The following is a 23,938-nucleotide window of genomic DNA, read 5'->3' on the forward strand; positions in this document are numbered from 1 at the left end:
GACACACTGGTGGGGCCGACTCATCAGTGGAAAGGAGCAGACACAACAAAATGGGGTTCAGAGCTCCTCATCGTGGAGTAGTCCGTGTTGGTGAGCCCAACTGTTACATCTGTAACAGTCAGTGGGAGTGGTCCCAATGGTCATTACCAAGCAGCAGTCAATGTGAGTGGCCCAACTGTTCAAGGTAACGGAATGAACAGCATATTCCAAGATGGCTCAGGAGGAAAGGAGACAGGGGAAAGAAGATGCCCAGTGGCCACCCATTTCAATTCCCCACCCCATTTCCTTGCTGACGTGTCTGCCCATGGTCTCATATGCTGCCAGTCTGAGACCACCCGCAAATTGGAGGAACAACACCTCATCTTCCGTCTGAGGGCACCCTCCAAATCGATGGCATTAACATCAACTTTTCCAGTTTTTGTTAAACCCACCCCTCCCATTATTCTTACCCCTGTCTTCTTTCCCCCACCCTGTAATCCTCACCCTCCCAGTCTTTAATTCAGACGCCTTCCTGCTTTTTGCTTATAACTGAAAAGAAACATCGGTAATGTTTCTTCACCTCCTATGGACTCTGCAAGACTAGCTGAGTTCCTGCGGCATTTCTGTTTTTACTATTTCTGTCTCACTTTCTTTATTCAATTAAGAAAAGTAGGTTCCACAAAACTGAAGTCCTCAGTCACTGAAATGAGGAACTGACCACCATCTGCAAAGGCTTTATGCCTTTGCCAAGTGTGGAACCCAGCACTGGACACATTCCAGTTGTGATGCTGGTTTTTCATAATGGGTCACTACAACGTTTTGCTCTTGTGTTTATAAAACTCACCTTCTTATAGAACAGTACATGCCCTTAGGCCTTCAATGTAGTTATATTCCTACCCCCAAAAAATTACTAAACCCTTCCTGCCCCTCTATTTTCCTATCATCCATGTGCCTGTCTAAGAGGCTCCTCAATGCCCCTGATGTTTCAGCCTCCACTACCATCCCTGGAAAGACATTCCAGGTACCCACAACTTTTTTTTTTAAAGCTTACCCCTGATGTCTCCCCTATACTTTCCTCCCATTACTTTGTAGAGATGTCCCCTGGTGATTGCTATTCCTGCCCTGGGAAAGGGCACTGGCCATTTACAGTATCTATGCCCCTTAAAGTCTTGTGGGCCTCTATTAAGTCACCTCATATCCTTCTTCGTTCCAAAGAGAAAAGTCAGCTCTGCTAACCTTGCCTCGTAAGACTTATTTTCCAATCTAGGCAGCATTCTGGTAAATCTTCTCTGCTTCCGCATCCTTCCTATAATGAGGTGACCAGAACTGAACACAATACTCTTAAATGTGGTCTCACCAGAGATTTGTGGAGTTGCAACATGATCTCTCAACTCTTGAACTCAACCCCTGACTAATGAAGTCCCACATCCCACAGGTCTTCTTAACTATCCTATCAACTTTCGCAGCAACCTTGAGAGATGCATGGATTGGGACTCCAAGATCCCTCTGGTTCTGCACACTGTTAAGTATCCAATCATTAACCCTGTACTCAGCCTTCTGGTTTGTCCTTCCGAAGTGCATCACCTCACAGTTATCCAGAATGAACTTCATCTGCCACTTTTCTACCCAACTCTGCACCCTGTCTATGTCCTTTTGTAACCTGCAACAACCTTCAGCTCCATCCAACCTCCATATCATCTGCACACTTCCGTTTCTTCATCTAAGTCATTGATAAAAATTACATTTAAGAGACTCTTAGACAACCACATAGATTAAAGAAAAATAGAGGGTTAAGAGGGAGGGAGGGTTGAGTTGGGGGTATATATAGATGAGCCGAAGGGCCTGTACTGTGCTGTAATGTTCTTTATTTTATACACGACCAAAGTATAGGGGGGAGGGAGACTCCAGTGATCTCTCTGCCGCTGTTATGGTCCTGTGGATTAACGTCCGATACATTTCTCTGCAGCCACTGTACCACATTGTGATGTAGCCACCCAGGATGCTCTTGATAGAGCCCTTGTAGAAGGTTGACATAATGGTGGCCAGTAGCCTTGCCCTCTCAGTCTTCTCAGCAAGTGCAGTCGCTGTTGCGCTTTCCTGACAAACGGGGAGATGTTGAGTGTCCACGATGGGTCACTAGTTAAGTGAACTCCAAGGTACTTGATGTTCTCCACTCTCTCTACTACAGAATTGTTGATGTGTAGTGGAGAGTGGTCGTTTGGGCACCTGCCAACATTATGGTCATACCTAGATGAAAAGCTCAAGCCCAAAATGTTGGTTATGTATCTTTATCTTTGCTCCATAAAGTATACTGTTTGACCTGCTGAGTTTTTCCAGCTTAGTGTTTTTATTTACACCCTTGGATCTCCCTGTTCTTGCACCCCATTCCAAACTATAGCCCTTCTTCACACATTAAACCCACCCCTCAGCATTAATGCTCAGCATTAAGTTCACTTGATATTGGATCCCATGTTGATGAGCAACAAGGGCAGTGCAGCTGTTCCATGCAGAATAAAGCCAACCTGCATTCAGTGATGGAAATGAATGCATCTCCTGGATTTTTGCCTAATTACCTTTGCGCATTTGGGAATATAAGGCATGGAAGTGTGCATTGAGGGTGATGTTTCAGTCATTTAGGAAGGATCTCCCTGGGAGGGCCCCTCTCACCGCCAGTCAGGCCAAGTCATGGTGCTTGTTCATGAGCAATGAGGCGTTCTGCCAGATGACCTGGACAGACTGCTGCGGGAACCATCCCACCCGACCCATTGAGTCCTCCTCTCTCAGTTTCTGCAGGACATTCCGTGCTGACCCATGTCTAATGTCCCTGCGGTCGAAGGTGTCGTCCTGGAAGAACTTTTCCATGAAGGATAGGTAGTGCGGCACCATCCAGCTAACTGGGACATTGCGCGGGAGCGGGGGCCAGGCCTATCCTTCACAAAACCCAGGACAGGAGGAACCTCAGCACGTAGTGACACTTGGTTCCACGCACAGCTTGATGCAGGCACACAAAAAGGTGGTCATCAGGATGAGTACCACATTGGGTACACCCTTGCCCCTGTTTTCTGGTGACGTACATAGCGCTTCTTCTGACCCTATCCATTTTCGAGCCCCAAATGAATTGGAACACTGCTCTGGTGACTGTCCGGGCTTAGGTGCAGGTGATAGGCCACACCTGCCACTTGCCTCCTTCTGCGGCCATCAACAGGCATAGTCTGTCCTGGCGAGACAGAGAAATCTTCAGAATGAGCAGTCAGCAAGGCGTGGGTCTATTGTTTTGTTTGACAGCCTCCTCGAACACCTCTAACCTTAAACTACTCCGGCACCATAAAATTACCTGTCTGCACTATTGAAGTTCCACCTTCTTTCTTGCACTTCTGTCACTGAGCATTTATTATCTACCTTTTATATTTATTACCTCTTTCCATACAGTAATTTAATGTATAATATTGGGTTGTTTTGTTTATACTAAGAGCCTGTGTGGTTGCAGAAAGCAGGACTTTTGGTGCATTTGTCCATTGTACTTGTGTGTATTACAACAACTCTAGCAACAAATTTTTTTATTTACAGCAGAGTAGAAGCTGATTCCAGCCCTTTAAATCAATGTGGCCCAATTACACCCAAATTAGTCTATGTTTGAAGGGTGGGAGGAAACCAAAGCCCTTGGGAAAAACCCATGCAGACAAGGAGAGAACGTACATAGTCCTTACAGACAGCGCCAGCTTCAAACCCAGGTGCTGTAACAGCGTGATGCTAACCAGCCACAAATATTGGAGGTCTGCATGCAATAAGCGTTTCTTCTTTGGTGTTGCTGTAAGATACAATCGTTTGGAATATCATAGTCATGCCTTTCATAGAATTATTGTGTCAGGCAGCTCAGGAACAGGTTCTTGGGCCCACAATGTCCATACTAACCATCAAGACTCCACCTAAACTAAACCCATTTACCAGCACTCTTGTTGATCACTTTCATCCATATTCTTGCCTACTCATGCAATGCCACACCATCTGCACTGCTGAACTATGTCCATTCCCTGCATGTTCAAAAATCCTTCCAAATGTAGCATTAAAGCATCTTATTTCCACCGTCCAAGGTGGGCAATCTCCGAGAAATGTAGAAACATAACCTCGCGGGGAGTGAGCCGCTGGGTGAGTTGTTTGTTTGAATTTTTTTTATCTTCATCTTCCTCTCCCCAGAGGTTTAATTTCTTCTGCTTCTGCTAATTTCTTTTCCTTTCTTGCATCATCTGCCATTCTGACACACGGGGGAGAGGTTGTTGTGAAATTCCATAAAATGCCCAGTCTGTGCTCTTCAATACCACTTAGCATAAGTTGCTGGAATAGCTATCTCCATTTTGCATTGAAAGCATTTGCTTCAATTGGAAACAATGGAACATGCTGAAGATTAGGGGCTGCACAGTTAGTGTAGTGGTTCACATGAAACTGTTCCAGCGGCAGCACCTGGGGTTTGAATCCCAGGCTGTCTGAAAGGAGTTAGCACATTCTCCTCATGTCTGCCTGGGTTTCATCCGGGGGCTTCAGTTTCCTCCCACTGTTCAAAAAAGTACCAGGGGTGTAGGCTATGGGCTCGTGGGCCGACAGGGCCTGTTACCGTGCTGTATGTCTAAATTAAATCAAATCACTAAATGATCAGGACAAAAATTAAAAGATCTTCAACATCCTTCCAAAGCCACAAATAGACCTTCCCGGTGAGGCGGAATTTTACAAATACATCGTCAAACCTTATTGACAGCATGAATAAAACATGAAAGTCTGCAGATGCCGTGATTGACCAACGTTTCAATACTTCACCAAAGTATGAGTAAAAAGTAGTGAAGTGTCCGAATTAAAAGGCTGGGGTGAAGGGAAGAATGGGCAGGGAGAGGGTATAGTCGAACAGACACCTTTTGTCTGGTCTTTTCCCCCATTAATCGCAACAAAGGGTTTTGGTTCGAGATGTTGACTGACCATTTCAGCCCTGGATGCTGTTCGACCCTCTAAGTTCCTTCTGCAATCCTTTCTTTGTATGCTCAACATTACATTTGTCTGTCTAACATCCTTTAGGAAAAAGGGTCTGTTCACCCTTTCTCCCCAGTACCTGACACCAGACTCACAGCAATGCCCTTGACTCTCATTGTCTGATGAAACAGTTTGGCAAGTCACGAGGAATGTTGTCATTGGCAGTGAAAAACTTTTTAAAAGTGCTTTTGATTTGATGTCCTAATAATTTAGTGATTAAAGGCCTGAAGTGATAGTCGTATCGAATAAAGCTGCCCCATTGTCAATCACCTCTTTTCAAATATGTAGCTGCTGTAGAAAGTGAGAATCGATGGAAACTATTGGGGTATTTTATGACCACATATCTAACATCTCAAAGTTGACAAGCTGGAGATTGAGATTCGGAGATTGCATCAGGGTGGGGAAGAGTTTGTGGATATAGAATCTGCTCCATAGACAGCCTTGCTGCTTTGATTAAGAACTGTAAAACCATGAGGCAGAAGGGCCCGTTGTTGTGCTGGATATCAAAATTCAAAAAAATAATTGGGACAGGGCATGTGTCTCCAGATGAGCTATAAATGGGGATGCAAAAAGCCTTGTTTGAGGAACCTTTGAGCACCTCTTCTCTGTCCGCAGCAATAGCATGGCTCACCCATTTCAATTCTCCTTCCCATTCCCTGCTGACGATGGAGCCAAAATCCATTCTCTCCTATTATCGTATCCAATTAATACTTTTTGTGGGTCTGAACTTCTTCCCTGGCCAGTGTTCAGTCTTTATTCTTGTGCCTTCCTGTTCTTTGCTTATTCCTTGAAAGAAAAGCACAGGCCCGAAATGTCGGTAGTCTATCTTTACCTCCTATGGACTCTGCGGGACCGGCTGAGTCCCTCCAGCATTTCTGTGTTTAGCCCCTCTGATGACTAGCATGTATGAGGGCAGGAGCTATGTCCATGATTAGGTAGCACAATGAATCCACCTACATTATGTGTTTAAGGACTGTATTATTAAACCATGAACAATTAACCCACCAGTGCTCCAAAATTATGTGGGAGTGGTGTGGATGAAGTGTGGAAATCGTACCAGAATTAATACTCCTTGTGCCAATCCAGTGGGTGTTAGTGAGGACAGAATTGTGCTCACTGTGTGTTGCCATAGGCACAAAAACCTATGGATGTTTGCAGTCTTAGCTCACAGATCAGATGCAAGACTGGTTAGATGTTTGCAATCAGCAATCACAATCCAGCTTGAACAAACAATTGAAAGTAAAACCGAAGGTCAATAAATATTGGCCAGAAACTATTTTGCGGCCCGTACATCACTGTACTAAATAAAGCAGAGCAAATTTATGGATGAAAATCACTAATCTCCTGACAAGATTCCCTCACACGGATACAATTTCTGTTTTTTCTTCACTCACCACCATCTGCTATTTAATATCAGTTTTACCAATGATGTCCTCAGGTGTTTAGTATTAAAAGAAATATGCAGTGTCTTGGCTCAGTGGTAGCACTCACTACCCAGCCTGGTGAAACACGAAAGTCTGCAAAAGCAGTGATTATAGTAAGAACACAATGCTGGAGAAACTCAGCAGGTCACATAGCTTACTTTAGATAGCAAAATATCTTTATCATAAAGTCCACTGTGTGACCTGCTGAGTTTCTCCAGCATTGTGTTGTTAAAAACACCCAGGCTGAGATCTGTACGTTCTAAAGGTCCTGCATGCTGTACCAGCCTGACACCTCTGTCAGTCCACAGGTATACGATGCTGATGGAGGTCCTATCTTTTGGATGAAGAAAGGTCGAGTCCTCTGATTTTCTTCATGGTAGAATTGGAATGCACTCGATCAATATTAAAGACCATTCTCAACATTGATTCCCTTATTCCACCATTCAAATGGAAAATAATCCGTCCAGATGAGTATTTCTCAATGTTTATTCACCTTCAGTCCCTTGCTTGCCGTAGACCTCCAGTGGGGAAGGGTCCTGCTGAGCTCGAGCCCCCCTCCCAAACCACTGACAGGAATTTTAGAACATAGAATATTACAGCACAATACAGGCCCTTCAGCCCATGATGTTGTGCTGACCGATGTAAATCTACACTACAACAATCTTATTTATTCCATAACCCTCTATTTTTCTTACATTCATGTACCTATCTAAGAGTCTCGTAAATGTCCCTACTGTACCAGCCTCCACCCCCAGCAATGCATTCCAGGCACTCAACACTTTCTGAGTAAACAAACTTACCTCTGACATCTCCCCTCAACGTTCCTCCACTCACCTTAACTGGAGGTCCTCTGCTATTTGCTATTGTTGCCCTGCGAAATGGATGCGGACTATCCACCTTATCTAAACCCCTCATAATCTATTGTCACTTCTCATCCTTCAAAAATGTTGCTTTTTTTTGTTGGTGAGAACAATCTTTGACAATTTTCAGGGTTTTTTTTGTCATCAAGTTTCCAACCATTTTCTACACATTTATTATCCCAGTAATACTTGTCTTTGCCCCCATCGCCAGGAACCAGCTAAAACAAACTCTTAGACCACCAGCACTTTGCAGACGAAATACCACTGTAGGTAACAGTTTGATTAGTGGACTCTCTACAAAGCAGATCTCAGCTGGGCCTCCACAAGTTAGGAACAACAAACAATACTCATGATGCATCACTAACCATGCAATTGTTATCATTGATCAACAGCCCCAGGTGTGATTTGAGAATAATGTCACTTTTATTGTAACTGATCTGGTGGGTAGGACTTGCGTAACAATGCTTCCCACCTTAAGTCCCATCCAGTCTTGAATACTTAAACTCTGCAAAAGAGCATCGATAGGAATGTCCCTGGAGATTTTTGACAGTTTCACACAGTGGGACACAGCAATCTGAAGCCTCCTCGTGGTTAGAAGGTTGGAGGCAGCATCATAGTGGAGCTGGTAACCAGTTCAATCCTGACCTCTGGTGGTGTCAGTGTGGAGTTTGCCTGTTCTCCTTCTAACTCCTTAGAACTTCCCAATGACGTACAAGTTGCCTCTGGTGAGTAGCTGAGAGGCAGGTCCTGGGCAGAGATGATGGGAATGTGGAGAGAACAAAATGGATTTGGACAGGACTAATGTGACCATAACCCATGATTCGGAGCCGAACAGGAGTGTGGGTATGACAACGGCTCTGTATACGCTTATCTTTGTGAGGTTTTTCAGTTGGTTGTTTTTCCAGACTCTTTTGTGTAGTCTTCCAAAGGCGCTATTTGCCTTGGCGAGTCTGTTGTCTATCTCATTGTCGATCCTTGCATCTGATGAAATGGTGCAGCCGAGATAGGTAAACTGGTTGACCGTTTTGAGTTTTGTGTGCCCGATGGAGATGTGGGGGGGCTGGTAGTCATGGTGGGGAGCTGGCTGATGGAGGACCTCAGTTTTCTTCAGGCTGACTTCCAGGCCAAACATTTTGGCAGTTTCCGCAAAGCAGGACGTCAAGCGCTGAAGAGCTGGCTCTGAATGGGCAACTAAAGCGGCATCATCTGCAAAGAGTAGTTCACGGACAAGTTTCTCTTGTGTCTTGGTGTGAGCTTGCAGGCGCCTCAGATTGAAGAGACTGCCATCCGTGCCCACACTCCTGTTCGGCTCCGAATCATGGGTCCTCTACCGGCACCACCTACGGCTCCTAGAACGCTTCCACCAGCGTTGTCTCCGCTCCATCCTCAACATCCATTGGAGCGCTCACACCCCTAACGTCGAGGTACTCGAGATGGCAGAGGTCGACAGCATCGAGTCCACGCTGCTGAAGATCCAGCTGCGCTGGATGGGTCACGTCTCCAGAATGGAGGACCATCGCCTTCCCAAGATCGTATTATATGGCGAGCTCTCCACTGGCCACCGTGACAGAGGTGCACCAAAGAAAAGGTACAAGGACTGCCTAAAGAAATCTCTTGGTGCCTGCCACATTGACCACCGCCAGTGGGCTGATAACGCCTCAAACCGTGCATCTTGGCGCCTCACAGTTTGGCGGGCAGCAGCCTCCTTTGAAGAAGACCGCAGAGCCCACCTCACTGACAAAAGGCAAAGGAGGAAAAACCCAACACCCAACCCCAACCAACCAATTTTCCCTTGCAACCGCTGCAATCGTGTCTGCCTGTCCCGCATCGGACTGGTCAGCCACAAACGAGCCTGCAGCTGACGTGGACTTTTTACCCCCTCCATAAATCTTCGTCCGCGAAGCCAAGCCAAAGAAAAAAAATGTGACCATAATGGAGGTTGCTGAGGAGTGAAGGGCCTGGTTCTATGCTGTGTCTCCCTACCATTCTGTGACTTGTAAATGGATTGATATTGCTGCTGTGAAAACATATCCCCAAATTACATCCACTGTTCCTCATCAATAAAGAAAATGAACAGTCAGTGATCAATGACATTACGAGCTGGTGATCAATTGTAGGGTCTTCCTCTTCAGTTGTTACCAGGAATAATTAATTTTCCATAAAGCAAGATTGTCTCTATTTTTTATATCGTATTAATAGGGAATTCTGCACTGGTATTGTTAGTTTGTTCCATGTAACTGGGAAACTGCTGCAGTTAAGACTTTAGCTATAAATTGTACTGATGCACATTAAAACCCTAGGTTTTCGGCACGTCTGCAGATTGGTAGATTCTGAATAAATGTATTTTCTGGTTGCTTGAGACTTACTGTTACAATGCCTAACTAATACACCTCCCTTAAAAATAAACAGTTTAAGAGACAAAAGACAAAAATACTATACTGTACTTACACTGACAAACTTCACTTGCATCAACATATAAACCTTAAAGAATTTTATTTTCAGTCAATTTCTTGAAAACATTTAACCATCTGCAGGTTCCTCCCCCTCCTCAGAGCCACACAATAGATGAACAATTACATTGTAGATAATTAGCCCCTCTTCCCCAAGTTTACAGATAAAGCCTTTGACCATGGCAACTCTACTAAGGAGGCATAAGGAGACACTTTAAGAGAGTCACCCCAACAGTGTGCGGCGTCAACAAGTTCTTCATCCTGGGCAATGTCATTGCTGTTTCACACAACCTTATTCAAACAGCCCGACCAAGGCCCTCCCTGCGCTGGCTGAATATTTGCTACCATCTTCACCAAGGGTTTATGTGTTACTTCAGAGAACATTTACTTTGGCAATTTTAAACACATAGTTTTTACCTATTATTTTATTCTTTTTTATTTTGATTTTAATTTATTTTCCTTGATTTTGTTTGAGGCTACTGGTTGCTTGAATTCTGGATACCAGGAATGCTCTTTTCTGTCATTCCAATCCTTTTTCAATCACCAAGAAGGAATAGTCTACAGATGCTGGAAACTGGTGAAAGTTCCAAATGCTGGAAATGCTCAGCAGGAAAGGCAGCATCTGTGGAGTGTGGAACAGAGTGAATGCATCATGTTTGAGACTTGTTGCTAGTCAACTATGATAATATTTTTCAAGTTTTAATCTTTTTATTGATGGAAATGTCAGAACAAATGGAGAGAGTGTTCTTCTGGTGCTTTGCTGGGTGATACTCCAGTTATCATCTCATTTCTGTGAAGAAGCCTTCCTGGCCTTGTCCAGGTAAAGTGCAATTAGCATGAAAATAAACATTGTACGAAGGAAGGGAGGTTATCCAAGTTAGCAGTGTTTGTTGTTTTATAACTGAGTGCCCGCTCTTTGTGGGCAGCCCACAGTTTACCTCACACTCCCACTCCGGGTTCCCCACCCACACTCACCACTCTATCCCCTTACCAACACCCGCATGGAAGATTGCGGCCAGGTTGCCAGCGGACTGCCCAAGAAAAATGACTGGGTTAACCTGTTGTCCGTGGTGGCTTCAGATTGTTATGGAATCACAGTCTGCCTGTGTGCCAAGAGTATGCTGGCGTGCTGTCAGTGAATGCAATGGACCACAATGGTGCACCCAAGTTCAGGTTTATTGTCACATGCATCAAGATGCAGCAATAGAAGTTGTTTTGCGGGCAGACCAGGAGAACAAAGTACATAGCGCAGTGGGCACAGACTAAAGGCAGCATAATGTTCCCATTCTGATTTCATGCAGGAATCTGTTACCAATGGGAAAGAAGCTGTCCTTGAATCTGGTGGTGTGTAAGCTCGCTCTTATTAATCTGTTTCATGACAGGAAGAGGGTGAAGGGAATGTGGCTGGGGGTGGGTTGAGACTTTTAATATGTTGGCTGCTTTTTCAAGGCAGAGGGAGTTAATAGTCGATGGAGGGGGCGGGGTATGTGCGATGGGGTGTGTGCGATGGTCTGGGCAAAGTTCACGATCCTCTGCAGTTTCTTGTGGTCTTGGGTGGAGCAGTTTCCATCCTAACTGGAGGGTGTATATGGTGCACCTGTCGAAGCGATATAGGTGACATGCAAAATTTCCACAAGCTTGTGAGGAAGTCAAGGCGCTGATGCACTTTTTTTGGCCATTGCATCAATGTGAGTGGGCCAGGACAGGCCACTGGAGAAGTTTACCCCCTCGCCCCAAGGAACTTAAAGCTGTCTACTATCTCCTTGTTACCATTGATATGGACCAGGGAGTAAGGCCTATCCCACTTTCAGAAGTCTATAACCAGCTCCTTGTCAAGAGGGATGGGATCCTTGGAACCTTGGCTGTGTAGATACAGAATTGGCATGTCTGTAGAAAGCAGAGAGTAGTAGTGGATGGCAAGTATTCTGCTTGGAGGTCAATGACTAGTGGACTTCTGCTGGGATCTGTTCTGGGACCCCTGCTCTTTGTGATATTTACAAATGACCTGGATGGAGAAGTAGAGGGTCGGTCAGTAAGTTTGCAGATGATACGAAGGTTGGAAGAATTGTGGATCATGTTGAAGGCTGTTGTAGATCACAACAGGATATAGACAGGTTGCAGAGTTGGGTGGAAAAGTGGCAGATGGAAATCAATACAGATAAGTATGAGATGATGCATTTTACAAGGTCAAACTTGAAGGCAGAATACAGGGTTAATGGCAGAATACAGGGTTAATGGTCAGGTAATGGTGGAAGAACACAGGGACTTTGGTGTCCAAATCTATCTCTCAAGGTCGCCTCACAAGTTGATAGGGCAGTTAAGAAGGCCTGAGGTATGCTGGGCTTCATTAATCGGGGGATTGAGTTCAGCAGTTGTGAGGTAATGTTGCTGCAGCTCTATAAATCTCTGGTGAGACCACACTTGGAGTATTGTGTTCAGTTCTCGAAACCTCATTATAGGAAACATGTGGAAGCCATAGAGTGGGTGCAGAGGAGATTTACCAAGATTATGCCCTGGATTGGAAAATATGTCTGGTGAGGCAAGGTTAGCAGAGCTGGGACTTTTTTCTTTGGAGCAAAGGAGGATGAGAGGTGACTTAATAGAGGTCTACAAGATTATGAGAGGTGCAGATAAGATAGACAGTTGGCACCTTTTTTCTTTGAGCAGGAATAGCAAACACCAGAGGACATCTGTACCATGTGAAGGCAGGAAAGTTTAGTGGAGACGTCAGGGGTAAGTTTTTTTACACATGGAGATGTGGGTGCCTGGAATGCATTGTCGGGGTCGTGATGGAGGTCGGAACAATAGGGGCATTGAAGAGAATCTTAGACAGGCACATGGATAAAAGAAAAATAGAGGGTCATGAGGTAATGAGGGTTTAGTTTTGTTTGGGTATATGGGTCAGCACAACACATTGGGCAGAAGGGCCTGCACTGTGCTGTAATATTCTGTGTTCTTCTTGTTGCTGACATTGAGGGAGAGGTTGTTGTCCTAGCACCAAGCCACTGGTCCCTCTCTCTCACTTCTGTACTCTGCTTCATCATTGCTACTGCCTACGAAGGTGGAAAAAGAGGTAAAGGCATTCACTATGGATGAGTAAACCAAGTTATACTTACCAGTATGAATGTATTGGTTGGAAATTGTTACTTTTGTTGATGGAATAAGCCTATTGCCTGAGAACCAGTGGAAGGAGAAGCATAAATTCCTGAAGGATGAGGGAATTGTCAAGCTCTTCAGTGCCAACAGACGTCTCAGGGGATTGGGCAGACAATGCTGTTCTGATCCAGAATACACAGATCGTTTCAACCACACGGCTCTGCCAGGTCTGATGAACACATCCCACATCCCAGCTGTCTGCTTGCCTGATATGTTGAGCATACTCGTGTGAGTCAGTGCCCTGTTTCAGCTAAACAGCAGGATGCTTACAAAGGAGGCCAGCTTTGCCCTGGGGGAGGTGGGCATGAGAGGAACTCGCTGGTGACATCGCTCACTTCTGGAGAGCATTCCTCGGGTCAGTCTTGAAGGAAGGCCAATGAGGAATCTGATGAGGATTGTTGTAGAGTCTTGGACACCACCTGAAAACTTCCTGCAGTGATATCCCGTGACTGGGCTAATTCACAACCATCTTGGACACCCAAGAGGCCGCAGATGATAAAATCTGAGGAACAAATACCACTGGAGGAACTCAGAGGTGGAAGAGAGAGAGAGAGTGTGGTCGACGGTTCAGGCCAGAACTTCAAGATTTCTGAGGTAATTTCTTCAAGATTGAAAGTGCAGAGGGGAGATGGCCAGCGTAATGTGGACAAAGTGGAAGGTGGATTGGATGGGTCCTCTAGGGATTGATCAACCAGGAAGGGGTTTAAAACACAAAAGTCTTCAGATGCCATGATGGAAGTAAAATCGCAATCCTGGAGAAACTCAACAGGTCAGACAACATACTTCATATTAGCAAACTTAAAGATATATAACCAATGTTTCAGGCCTGAGCCCTTCAAGGTATGAGCAAAATGTAGGCAAGCACCTGAATAAAATGGTGGTCTTGGGGTGGGGTGGGGGTGGGGAGAGAAGCAGGGGGTGGAGCACAGGCCCATAGTTCAAAAGGTAATAGAAGTGGAGCACAGGCCCATAGTTCAAAAGGTAATAGGGGGGTTGAAGGTTCTGACTGGTTGCATCACTGCCTGGTACGGAGGTGCCAATGCTCAGGACACGTAAAAACTCCAGAGGGTTGTTAACTTGACCAATGACATCACGGGCATCATATTTCACTCCATCAAGGAGATTTACAAGAGGTGATCTCTTAAGAAAGCAGCCTCTATCCTCAAGAACTCCCCCACCACCACCACCCAGGCCATGCCCTCTTCACTCTGCTACCATCGGGGAAAAAAAGGTACGGGTGCCTGAAGATGAGCACTCCACTGCATCAGGACGGCTTCTTCCCCGCTGCCATCAGATTCCTGAATGATCAATGAACCACTGACACTTGCACTTATTTTTGTTTATTTTGTAAGGTGTTGGTGGTGAAACCACTATTGTACATATTTGTCATATGTAAATTACATGATCTTGTTCTCACTGGCTGGCTCATGACTCCTCCCCTTTCTTCCCCATAAAGGCTGTCATGCCACAAGCCTTCCTCCACTTTGAGTCCGGGTCAGAGTGAGCGACCAACACAGGGATGCTGTCAATCTCTGGCAAATAAAAGCCTTCAGTTTCGGCATTTTCAGTCTTTGTGCAATTGATTGTGCATCAGTAGTTTATATAAATGTTTGCATTGTGATTCTGCCGTAAAACAACAAATTTTGTGACTTGTTCATGACAATAAATTTTGACTGATTCAGAGAGGGAGAGCACAACATTTAACAGGGAGAAGGGGGTGGCTCTGTGACTGGAGAGGGGAAGGGGTTGAAGGATAATGAACAAAGGCAGTTGATTGGCAGGTGCCAGACAAAGGGGGAGAGAGGTAGAGGGAAAATGGGGTCACATGGGAATTGAGGGATACAGGGTGGAGCAGAGTGATATGTAGAGCTGGAAGTACTTTAATAAATCTGATAAGAAGAGGTGATGATAGTGTACAATCCGAGCTGTTGGAGATGAATTGTGCAGGAAGTACAGATGGACCCATAAAGGGAAAGAGAGAGAGGGGGGAAAACATCCAGGGCAAATGTGGGTGGAAGACGATGGAACCAGAGAAGGAGAGGGATGAGAATGAGTAAGGGACTAGGAGGGGGTGGGCAGGGAAACGTGTTTCAATTCCACTTGACCCCAAAGGTTCCATGTATTGGAATTACTGCCAGTATACCTGTGTCACTCTGCCTGCACAACTTCGAGAGAAGTGAGAATTGAACTCCACCGCACTCAGCCGGGCACGTATGACATGGCCCAGAGTCATCGAGTTCTGTAGGATGGGAACAGGACCTTCAGCCTAAATTGACCATTGCCAACCAAGTTTTCTACCTGATCGGGTTACCCTTCTCATAAAAGCCTCTCTTCAGAGGCTCCTCCACAGAGTGCACACATTCTACCCTCAGGAAATGATTGTAAATGTTCTCTTTATCCATGCTTTTCATGATTTTATAAACCAATGTAATCACCCCTCAGCCTCCTTCGCTCTTGGGGAATAAAGAACCAGCCAATCCAATCTCTCCACATAACTCAAGACCTCCCATCCCAGCCACATTAGATCAATGGCTGCATGAATGCAGTTTGGAGAGGGGGTGGAAGAAGAGATGTGGAGTGAACAGGGGGTTTATAGGTAAGTAACTATGGAGGATGGGACAGTAGGTGCCTGTGCGTGGGGATGATGTGAGGGTATGTGGGCATCTGAGGGGTGACATATGTTAATAACTGTGAGGAAGGAATATGGATAGGGATTGAGGTGTGGGATGGCTAAAGCAACAAGTTTGAGGAGGAGGTGCTGAAACCTTTGAGTTTACTTATGAGCTCACCATGGTTTTTTTTCAACATCGCTCCACAGTCCTCAGTCTGTCATTCTTGGAGCTCGGAATCTCATGCATCCCCTTGACGACTGCCACTGAGAATCCACCAACGCACAAGGGCCCCCTCCTACTGTGGACCTCATCTATTAATATCTCCTTACTCCTGCGTGTGAAGCAGGGATTAGGTTCAGGGACAGAGTGGACAGCTCTCCTGCCTCTCAGTCGACCGTTGGGCTGCTGGCAAGTGTGGTCCCTTTAAGGTCTGAAGCCTGACATGTTTATTACCATTGGAAGCTTCTGAAATGTCATAGTATCACTGTGTCCCACTCTGCTGGGAGGTTAATGCTTTGATAAAACATATTTGTACAGCGATTGTGATCTATTAATCATGGAGGAAACATGCAATTATTTAGTTTTGGCATAATAGCTTCTAGACATTGATTTCTTAAACTCAAAGATTTGAAGGCATCATTGCTACATCTGAGCCAGGACTAATTCTGCTTAGGATTGTGTCAAAAGCATCAGTTGTTTTCTACAAATTACAGCCCGCTTCCTCTTTAACTGTGGCTGATTTTACATTTGCACACCAACCAGGCAGATTATGTTTTGAACTCCCACGCAGTCATAAAAAGAGAATTGTGTATATATAGAATCTCTCACAAATCAGAAATAAAGCCGTAAAATGCTGGAAGAACTCAGCAGGTCTGGCTGCATCTGTGATTAAAACAAATACCTGATTTAATGTTTCAGGTCAAAGACCTTTAATCAGTTTGACCTTTGACACTGTTTTCTCTCTACCAATGCTGCCTGTAACCAACACTTTCTTATTTATCTCAGATTTCCAGCAGCTTCAATTTTAAATATTTTATTTATGAATCAGGATGCCCAAGACTAGCCATTTGTCAGAATCTAATTGTCATGAACAAGTCATGAAATTTGCTGTTTTGCAGCAGCATCTTTGTCCAAACATTGACATAAACCACCCTACAAAAATAGTGCACGAAAAGTCAAAGTGAGGCAGTGTCTTTGATCATTCAAGAATCTGATGGCATCAGGGAAGAAGCTGGCCTTGTGTCACTGAGTGCTCATCTTCGGGCTCCTGTACCTTTTTTCCAACGGTAGCAGAATGAAGAGGGCATGAAGGGGTGGTGGTGGGCCCTTGAGGATAGAGGCTGCTTTCTTAAGACACCACCTCTTGTAAATGGAGTGAAGGCTGGTGTCTGTAATGTTGCAAACCTAGTTAACAATTCTGGAATTTTTTTCTTCTCCTGAGCGTTGGCGCCTCCATATCAGTGATGCAACTTGCTAGAATGCTCACCATGGTTCACCTGTAGACCTTTCTGAGCGTCAACCTTTTTTTTTTGGCGACGGCCACCCTTAGTACTCTGCTCAAAGTTTATAGGCCCCCTTCCCTGTGAAGCAGTTGTATTTGGTTGGTTTCTTCCATACTTTTCTCCTACTATGTCAATGCAATCACAAAGAAGGCTCACTAACAGCTATACTTTGGGAGGGGTTTGAGATTTGGTATGACACCAAACTTGTACCCTGCTGTGAATCAACTCCGGTGGCAGGAAGGACCTGGAATCACTTCGGTTCACAAGAGAACAGACACCATCTCACTGGCCCTTCACTCAGAGTTGAATCACCTGCACCACAAGAACACCTATGTCAAGCTATATCAGTCCTTGAATAAGGACTCAGGCATGAAACATTGGTTATATATCTGTATCTCCGATGGACCTGCTGAGTTCCTCCAGCATTTATGTCAGACTGTTCATTGAGTACAGCTCGGTGTTCAACACCATCATAATAGCAAAGCCTATGATCAAATTAAGGAATCTTGGACTCTGTCTGTCTCTCTGCAACTGGATCCTCTACAATGTCATTGTGGACCCCAAATCTGTGTGGATCAGCAGCATTGCCTCCCCCTCACTGACCATCAACACGGGGACATCCCAGCCTGCGTTCTTAGTTCTTGTACATTCATGACTGTCGCTAAGTTCAACTCCAATTCAATCCACAAATTTGCTGATGGCACCCCTTTTACTGGCCGAATAACTGGAAATGATGAGTTAGAATACACGATGGAGATTGAGAATCTGGTTGGGTGGTGGCAGAACCACAACCTTATTCTCGATGCCACCAAGACCAAGGAGCTGATTGTAGATTTAAGTATGGAGAACCCAAGGAACCACACACTGGTCTACATTGCTGAGATGATAGTGGAGAGGGTTAGGACTCTAAAGACCCTGAGAGTCCACGCGTCAGAGGACCTCTCCTGGAGCCAGCACATCGAGACAGCTGTGAAGAAGGCACACTACTTTTCCGAGAAGATTTGGAATATTGTCAAATAGGCTATCGTACAGGTGGGCTGAAGAAAGTATACTGACAGGTTCATCACAGCCTGGTTTGGGAATTCAGGTGCCCAGGAAATAATTTCAAAATAATTTAATGTATACTGTCATAGTTGTATTTTTTATGAAGTACCTGTTTGGCTGCAGCAAGTTACAATTTGATGCACATGTTCATTGTACTACATACATGACAATAAACGTTATTGTTATCAAGGGTCTTAAAGGTAACTGCCAAGTTTTAAATCAAATGGCAGAGCTGACACAATATTCCTTTGTGATTGTTTTATTAATCACTGGAAACAATATTTTGGTGGCATTGTTGAGACAAGGTTTAAGATTCATTCATTGTCATGTAATAGTAGAGAACATGTAATATTGCACAGAATGGCTTCTTCCTAGAGCCCCTTACAGTACAAGAGAAAGTGAAGTAAAAGAGAGTCCCAAAGTTCTGTTGATTGTGGAATTGTCCCTGCGAATTAGAGTGTAACAATGGGACCCTCTGCTTGAGGAAGAAGCCAAAGAGAAACCAGGGATCTATGAACTGGTCATTAGTAGGAATCAGGCTGGAAACTATAATGAAGGACGTCATAGAAAAACGCCTTGAAAAGATGCTCTGTCATCACGGCAGTGGGGTTATTAACGAGGTTAGAGTACGTGTATTGAGGAATTCAAATCAAGTTTATTGTCATCTGATTGTACACGCTCGATAGAGTTGACATAATGGTGGCTGATAGCCTTGCCCACTTCAGTCATTTCAGATGTGCAGTTACTGTTGTGTCTTCCTCACCAGTGAGAAGATGTTAAGTGTCCACGATAGGTCATTAGTTAAGTTGGTGCTCTCAGTCTACTACAGAGTTGTTGATGTGTAACAGAGGGTGGTTGTGCACCTGTCTACATTTTGCTCATACCTTGAAGAAAGGCTCAAGTCCGAAACATTGATTGTGTAGAACATAGAACATTACGGCACAGTAAAGGCCCTTCAGCCCATGATGTTGGGCTGACCTACACATATCTCCAAAAAAACTACAACCTACCTGATAACCCTCTATTTTTCATTCATCCATGTGCTTGTCTAAAAGTCTCTTAAATGCCCCTATTGTCTCAGCCTTGGCACCCAGCACCTGGTCACATTTTGTTCATACCTTGATGAAGGGCTCAAACCTGAAAAATGTTGATTATGTATCTTTATGTCAGCCTGTCCCGCATCGGACTTGTCAGCCACAAACGAGCCTGCAGCTGACGTGGACATTTACCCCTCCATAAATCTTCGTCCACGAAGCCAAGCCAAAGAGAGATAAAATACACTGTCTGACCTGCTGAGTTTCTCCAGAATTGTTTTTAACCCAAGCCAGAATTCGTTCTATAGTTGAAGTCTTAATGTTGTTTGTGGAGGTTATTTTAACCCACTGATTCTACAATTCGACAAGGTCGTACCTTGATGAAGGGCTCAAGCCTAAAACATTGGTTATGTTTCTTTATCTTTGCTGCATGTTTGACGTTTCTCCAGCATTGTGTTCTTAACCCCAGGCAGAATTCCTTTTGGAGCCAAAGTCTTGATGTGGTTGGCAGTGGTTCTTGAACCCAACCGCACAATTCAACAGCCTCTCTGCCCTGCTGGTGGAAGAAATCAATTGCAGTGAGTTAGTAATTTAGTGGGTTGGAGAACTGGGGACGCGCTGAGGGGAGAGCAGTGTGTAGATGAGTGTATGTACTTACTTTATATTGCAAAGATACATAACCATCATTTTGGGCTTGAGCCCTTCGACAACATTGTTTGGGCATCTGCCTACATTTTGCTCACACCTTGATCAAACCTGAAATGTTGGTCATGCATACATAAAGTACGCTGTTCGACCTGCTGAGTTTCTCCAACATCGTGTGTTAAACTTAAATCAGACTTTCGTGTTTTACTCCTGTCCTTGCCTTCGGAAGTCCTACACGCACAATTCAACAAGGTCATACCTTGTTGAGGGGCTGAAGCCTGAAACATTGGTTATGTATCTTTCCTCAATGAGGTGCATTAATTGTGTTCATACCTTGTTGAGGGGCTGAAGCCTGAAACATCGGTTATGTATCTTTCCTCAATGAGGTGCATTAATTGTGTTCATACCTTGTTGAGGGGCTGAAGCCTGAAACATCGGTTATGTATCTTTCCTCAATGAGGTGCATTAATTGTGTTCATACCTTGTTGAGGGGCTGAAGCCTGAAACATCGGTTATGTACCTTTCCTCAATGAGGTGCATTAATTGTGTTCATACCTTGTTGAGGGGCTGAAGCCTGAAACATCGGTTATGTATCTTTCCTCAATGAGGTGCATTAATTGTGTTCATACCTTGTTGAGGGGCTGAAGCCTGAAACATCGGTTATGTACCTTTCCTCAATGAGGTGCATTAATTGTGTTCATACCTTGTTGAGGGGCTGAAGCCTGAAACATCGGTTATGTATCTTTCCTCAATGAGGTGCATTAATTGTGTTCATACCTTGTTGAGGGGCTGAAGCCTGAAACATCGGTTATGTACCTTTCCTCAATGAGGTGCATTAATTGTGTTCATACCTTGTTGAGGGGCTGAAGCCTGAAACATCGGTTATGTATCTTTCCTCAATGAGGTGCATTAATTGTGTTCATACCTTGTTGAGGGGCTGAAGCCTGAAACATCGGTTATGTATCTTTCCTCAATGAGGTGCATTAATTGTGTTCATACCTTGTTGAGGGGCTGAATCCTGAAACATCGGTTATGTATCTTTCCTCAATGAGGTGCATTAATTGTGTTCATATCTTGTTGAGGGGCTGAAGCCTGAAACATCGGTTATGTACCTTTCCTCAATGAGGTGCATTAATTGTGTTCATACCTTGTTGAGGGGCTGAAGCCTGAAACATCGGTTATGTATCTTTCCTCAATGAGGTGCATTAATTGTGTTCATACCTTGTTGAGGGGCTGAAGCCTGAAACATCGGTTATGTATCTTTCCTCAATGAGGTGCATTAATTGTGTTCATACCTTGTTGAGGGGCTGAAGCCTGAAACATCGGTTATGTACCTTTCCTCAATGAGGTGCATTGTGTTCATACCTTGTTGAGGGGCTGAAGCCTGAAACATCGGTTATGTATCTTTCCTCAATGAGGTGCATTAATTGTGTTCATACCTTGTTGAGGGGCTGAAGCCTGAAACATCGGTTATGTATCTTTCCTCAATGAGGTGCATTAATTGTGTTCATACCTTGTTGAGGGGCTGAAGCCTGAAACATCGGTTATGTATCTTTCCTCAATGAGGTGCATTAATTGTGTTCATACCTTGTTGAGGGGCTGAAGCCTGAAACATCGGTTATGTACCTTTCCTCAATGAGGTGCATTAATTGTGTTCATACCTTGTTGAGGGGCTGAAGCCTGAAACATCGGTTATGTATCTTTCCTCAATGAGGTGCATTAATTGTGTTCATACCTTGTTGAGGGGCTGAAGCCTGAAACATCGGTTATGTATCTTTCCTCAATGAGGTGCATTAATTGTGTTCATACCTTGTTGAGGGGCTGAAGCCTGAAACATCGGTTATGTATCTTTCCTCAATGAGGTGCATTAATTGTGTTCATACCTTGTTGAGGGGCTGAAGCCTGAAACATCGGTTATGTACCTTTCCTCAATGAGGTGCATTAATTGTGTTCATACCTTGTTGAGGGGCTGAAGCCTGAAACATCGGTTATGTATCTTTCCTCAATGAGGTGCATTAATTGTGTTCATACCTTGTTGAGGGGCTGAAGCCTGAAACATCGGTTATGTACCTTTCCTCAATGAGGTGCATTAATTGTGTTCATACCTTGTTGAGGGGCTGAAGCCTGAAACATCGGTTATGTATCTTTCCTCAATGAGGTGCATTAATTGTGTTCATACCTTGTTGAGGGGCTGAAGCCTGAAACATCGGTTATGTACCTTTCCTCAATGAGGTGCATTAATTGTGTTCATACCTTGTTGAGGGGCTGAAGCCTGAAACATCGGTTATGTACCTTTCCTCAATGAGGTGCATTAATTGTGTTCATACCTTGTTGAGGGGCTGAAGCCTGAAACATCGGTTATGTACCTTTCCTCAATGAGGTGCATTAATTGTGTTCATACCTTGTTGAGGGGCTGAAGCCTGAAGCGCCACTCCTGTATCTTTACCTTTGCTACATGAAGTAGAATCTTTGGCCAGGCCTGTGTCTTTAAACCTGGTTGGCAGTGGTTATTGAACCCCACTGTTCCTCTGCACCATTCGACAGCCTCTCTGCCCTGGTGGTGGAGGAAATCAATTGCAATGAGTTGGTCATTTGTGCACAGAGGGAGGAGAGCTGGGGGCGAGCTGATGGCAGAGCAGTGTGTAGGTGAGTGGAGCTGCTGCCCTGGGTCAGCACTGAGGGGATGGGGATGGGATTTGGGGGGTGGGGGATGGGATTTGGGGGGTGGGGGATGGGATTTGGGGGGTGGGGGGTGGGGGGTGGTGGGGGAGCCAGCTTGTAGTCTCGCGAGAGGACACCCACCGTTTTATTGTTGATCAACTTTTAATCCCCCCCCCCTCCCTGTCCCCGGCCCGGACACCCTCGCTTTAAGAGCCCTGGGGCGGTGGGGGGGGGGCGACACGCTCCGTCCCCCTCCGCCAGGTCCGCCAATCCATTCCCCAACCCCCCCCCCCCCACTTCTTCCCCCCCCTCCTCCTCCTCCACCCCCCGGGGGAGGGGGGTTGCTGGCCTCCTGTCACCGTGCGAGCGGGGTCGGCGGCGCCAGGTAAGCGGGGGGGGGGGGGGAGCAGGCGAGGGAAACCCCCCCGCCCCGGGGGCGGCCCGCAGGTGCGTGCGGCCTGAGGGGTGGCGAAGATGCTAAGGGAGCCCGAGGCCTGAGGCCTGGCCCGGGGTGAGTGGGGGTGGGGGTGGGGGGGGCGAGACCGCTCGGGCACCGGGAAGGAGAGGGAGGCTTTCAGGGGTGCTTTATTCCGGCTTCCCTACCCCCGAGGGGAGAGGGGGGGTGTCTGAGGTCGTTAACCCCCCCCCCCGCCAAATAGTGTCCGCGGTCGGCAGCACGGCGCACGCGCCGCCCTCAGGCGGCCGGGGACGGGAGCGCGCCTGCGCAGGGCCGCCGGGGCGCCTGCGCGGCGGGCGAGCGGGCGGCCGTGCGCCTGCGCGAGAGGCACGGCGGCTCCATCCTGGCGGAGGAGTGAGGGCAATGGGAGCTGCTGCTGGGGGTCTGGCGGGGCAGTGGGTTGGCCTGAAGGTAAAAAAAGCCTTTCATCCCGGGGTCATCAAGGTCCGCGGGCTCCGGCCCGGCCCCCCCCCCCCAACTTGTCCAACCCCCCCTCCCTCCCCCACCTCCTGTGATCAGTATCGGGGTCAAGTGTGGCCCGCAGAAGGTGGGACGTTCACTCTGTTTGGGGGCCTCGACCCGTTCAGTGCCTGGTTGCAGTGCACGGGGGGGGGGGGGCTTTTTTGGGGGGGGGGCAAGGAGGGGAATGAAGTTTGGTTGGGGCTCAATTGGAAACCAAAAATACGGGATCACGTCGGTATGTCTTGGTGCTCAAGCCCGAAATGTTGCTTCCGTCTCTCTTTGATCCTGCTTCACCTGCTGAGTTTCTCCAACATTGTGTTTTCACTGCAAAAGGCCATTCTGACTCTGCTATGAGGGTGGCCTTTTGTTTTGGACAAAGATCCCTGTCAAACCTTTGATCACTTGAATTGCTGAATGGAAAGTATTCCTAATTTCTTGGTTGGTTTCACTGAATCAGGCACTGGGATGGATCTTGGGGGTTGGTGAAGGACTCATCAACTCTCTGTCAGTTGTGTCTTTCGTCCCACCGGCAGAAAAGAGGTGAGCAAGTCTTCCTGCTGATGGTGGGAATATGTGCAGTACCTGTGAACCTTTTTTTTTGTTAATGAATCGATATGTGGGAGGCAATTGTTCCAA

The 23,938-nt window shown here is 45.9% G+C and overlaps 1 protein-coding gene and 1 long non-coding RNA gene across 12 annotated transcripts in view; one reads left to right on the forward strand and one right to left on the reverse strand.

Moving 5' to 3' along the window:
• Positions 1–18,676: 18,676 nt before the first annotated feature.
• Positions 18,677–23,090, reverse strand: LOC138746740 (uncharacterized). Of its 4 annotated transcripts, none has more exons than XR_011347090.1 (3): positions 22,987–23,090; positions 22,169–22,276; positions 18,677–19,630 (listed from the first exon to the last, which is right to left on the reverse strand). It is a non-coding gene; the product is annotated as an uncharacterized lncRNA (long non-coding RNA). The 4 variants fall into 4 exon arrangements; XR_011347088.1 differs by having other exon boundaries at positions 18,677–19,633; XR_011347091.1 differs by having other exon boundaries at positions 22,124–22,276.
• Positions 22,299–23,938, forward strand: part of tlk2 (tousled-like kinase 2) — a 107,945-nt gene continuing 106,305 nt past the window's right edge. For 2 of the 8 annotated variants that reach the window (XR_011347085.1, XR_011347086.1), the window contains exon 1: positions 22,300–22,368. Coding sequence is in view for 2 of the 8 variants with exons in the window: in XM_069905074.1 (XP_069761175.1) it covers positions 22,302–22,368 (67 nt within the window). In the remaining 6 variants the exon portion in view is untranslated. Of the gene's footprint in view, positions 22,369–22,556; positions 22,769–23,171; positions 23,252–23,938 lie in introns of those variants that run through there. The other 6 variants (XM_069905078.1, XM_069905079.1, XM_069905074.1 and 3 more) reach the window with 5 other exon arrangements.

Source organism: Narcine bancroftii, chromosome 12 (assembly GCF_036971445.1).
Source record: "Narcine bancroftii isolate sNarBan1 chromosome 12, sNarBan1.hap1, whole genome shotgun sequence".
In the NCBI taxonomy this organism is placed as follows: Eukaryota; Metazoa; Chordata; class Chondrichthyes; order Torpediniformes; family Narcinidae; genus Narcine; species Narcine bancroftii.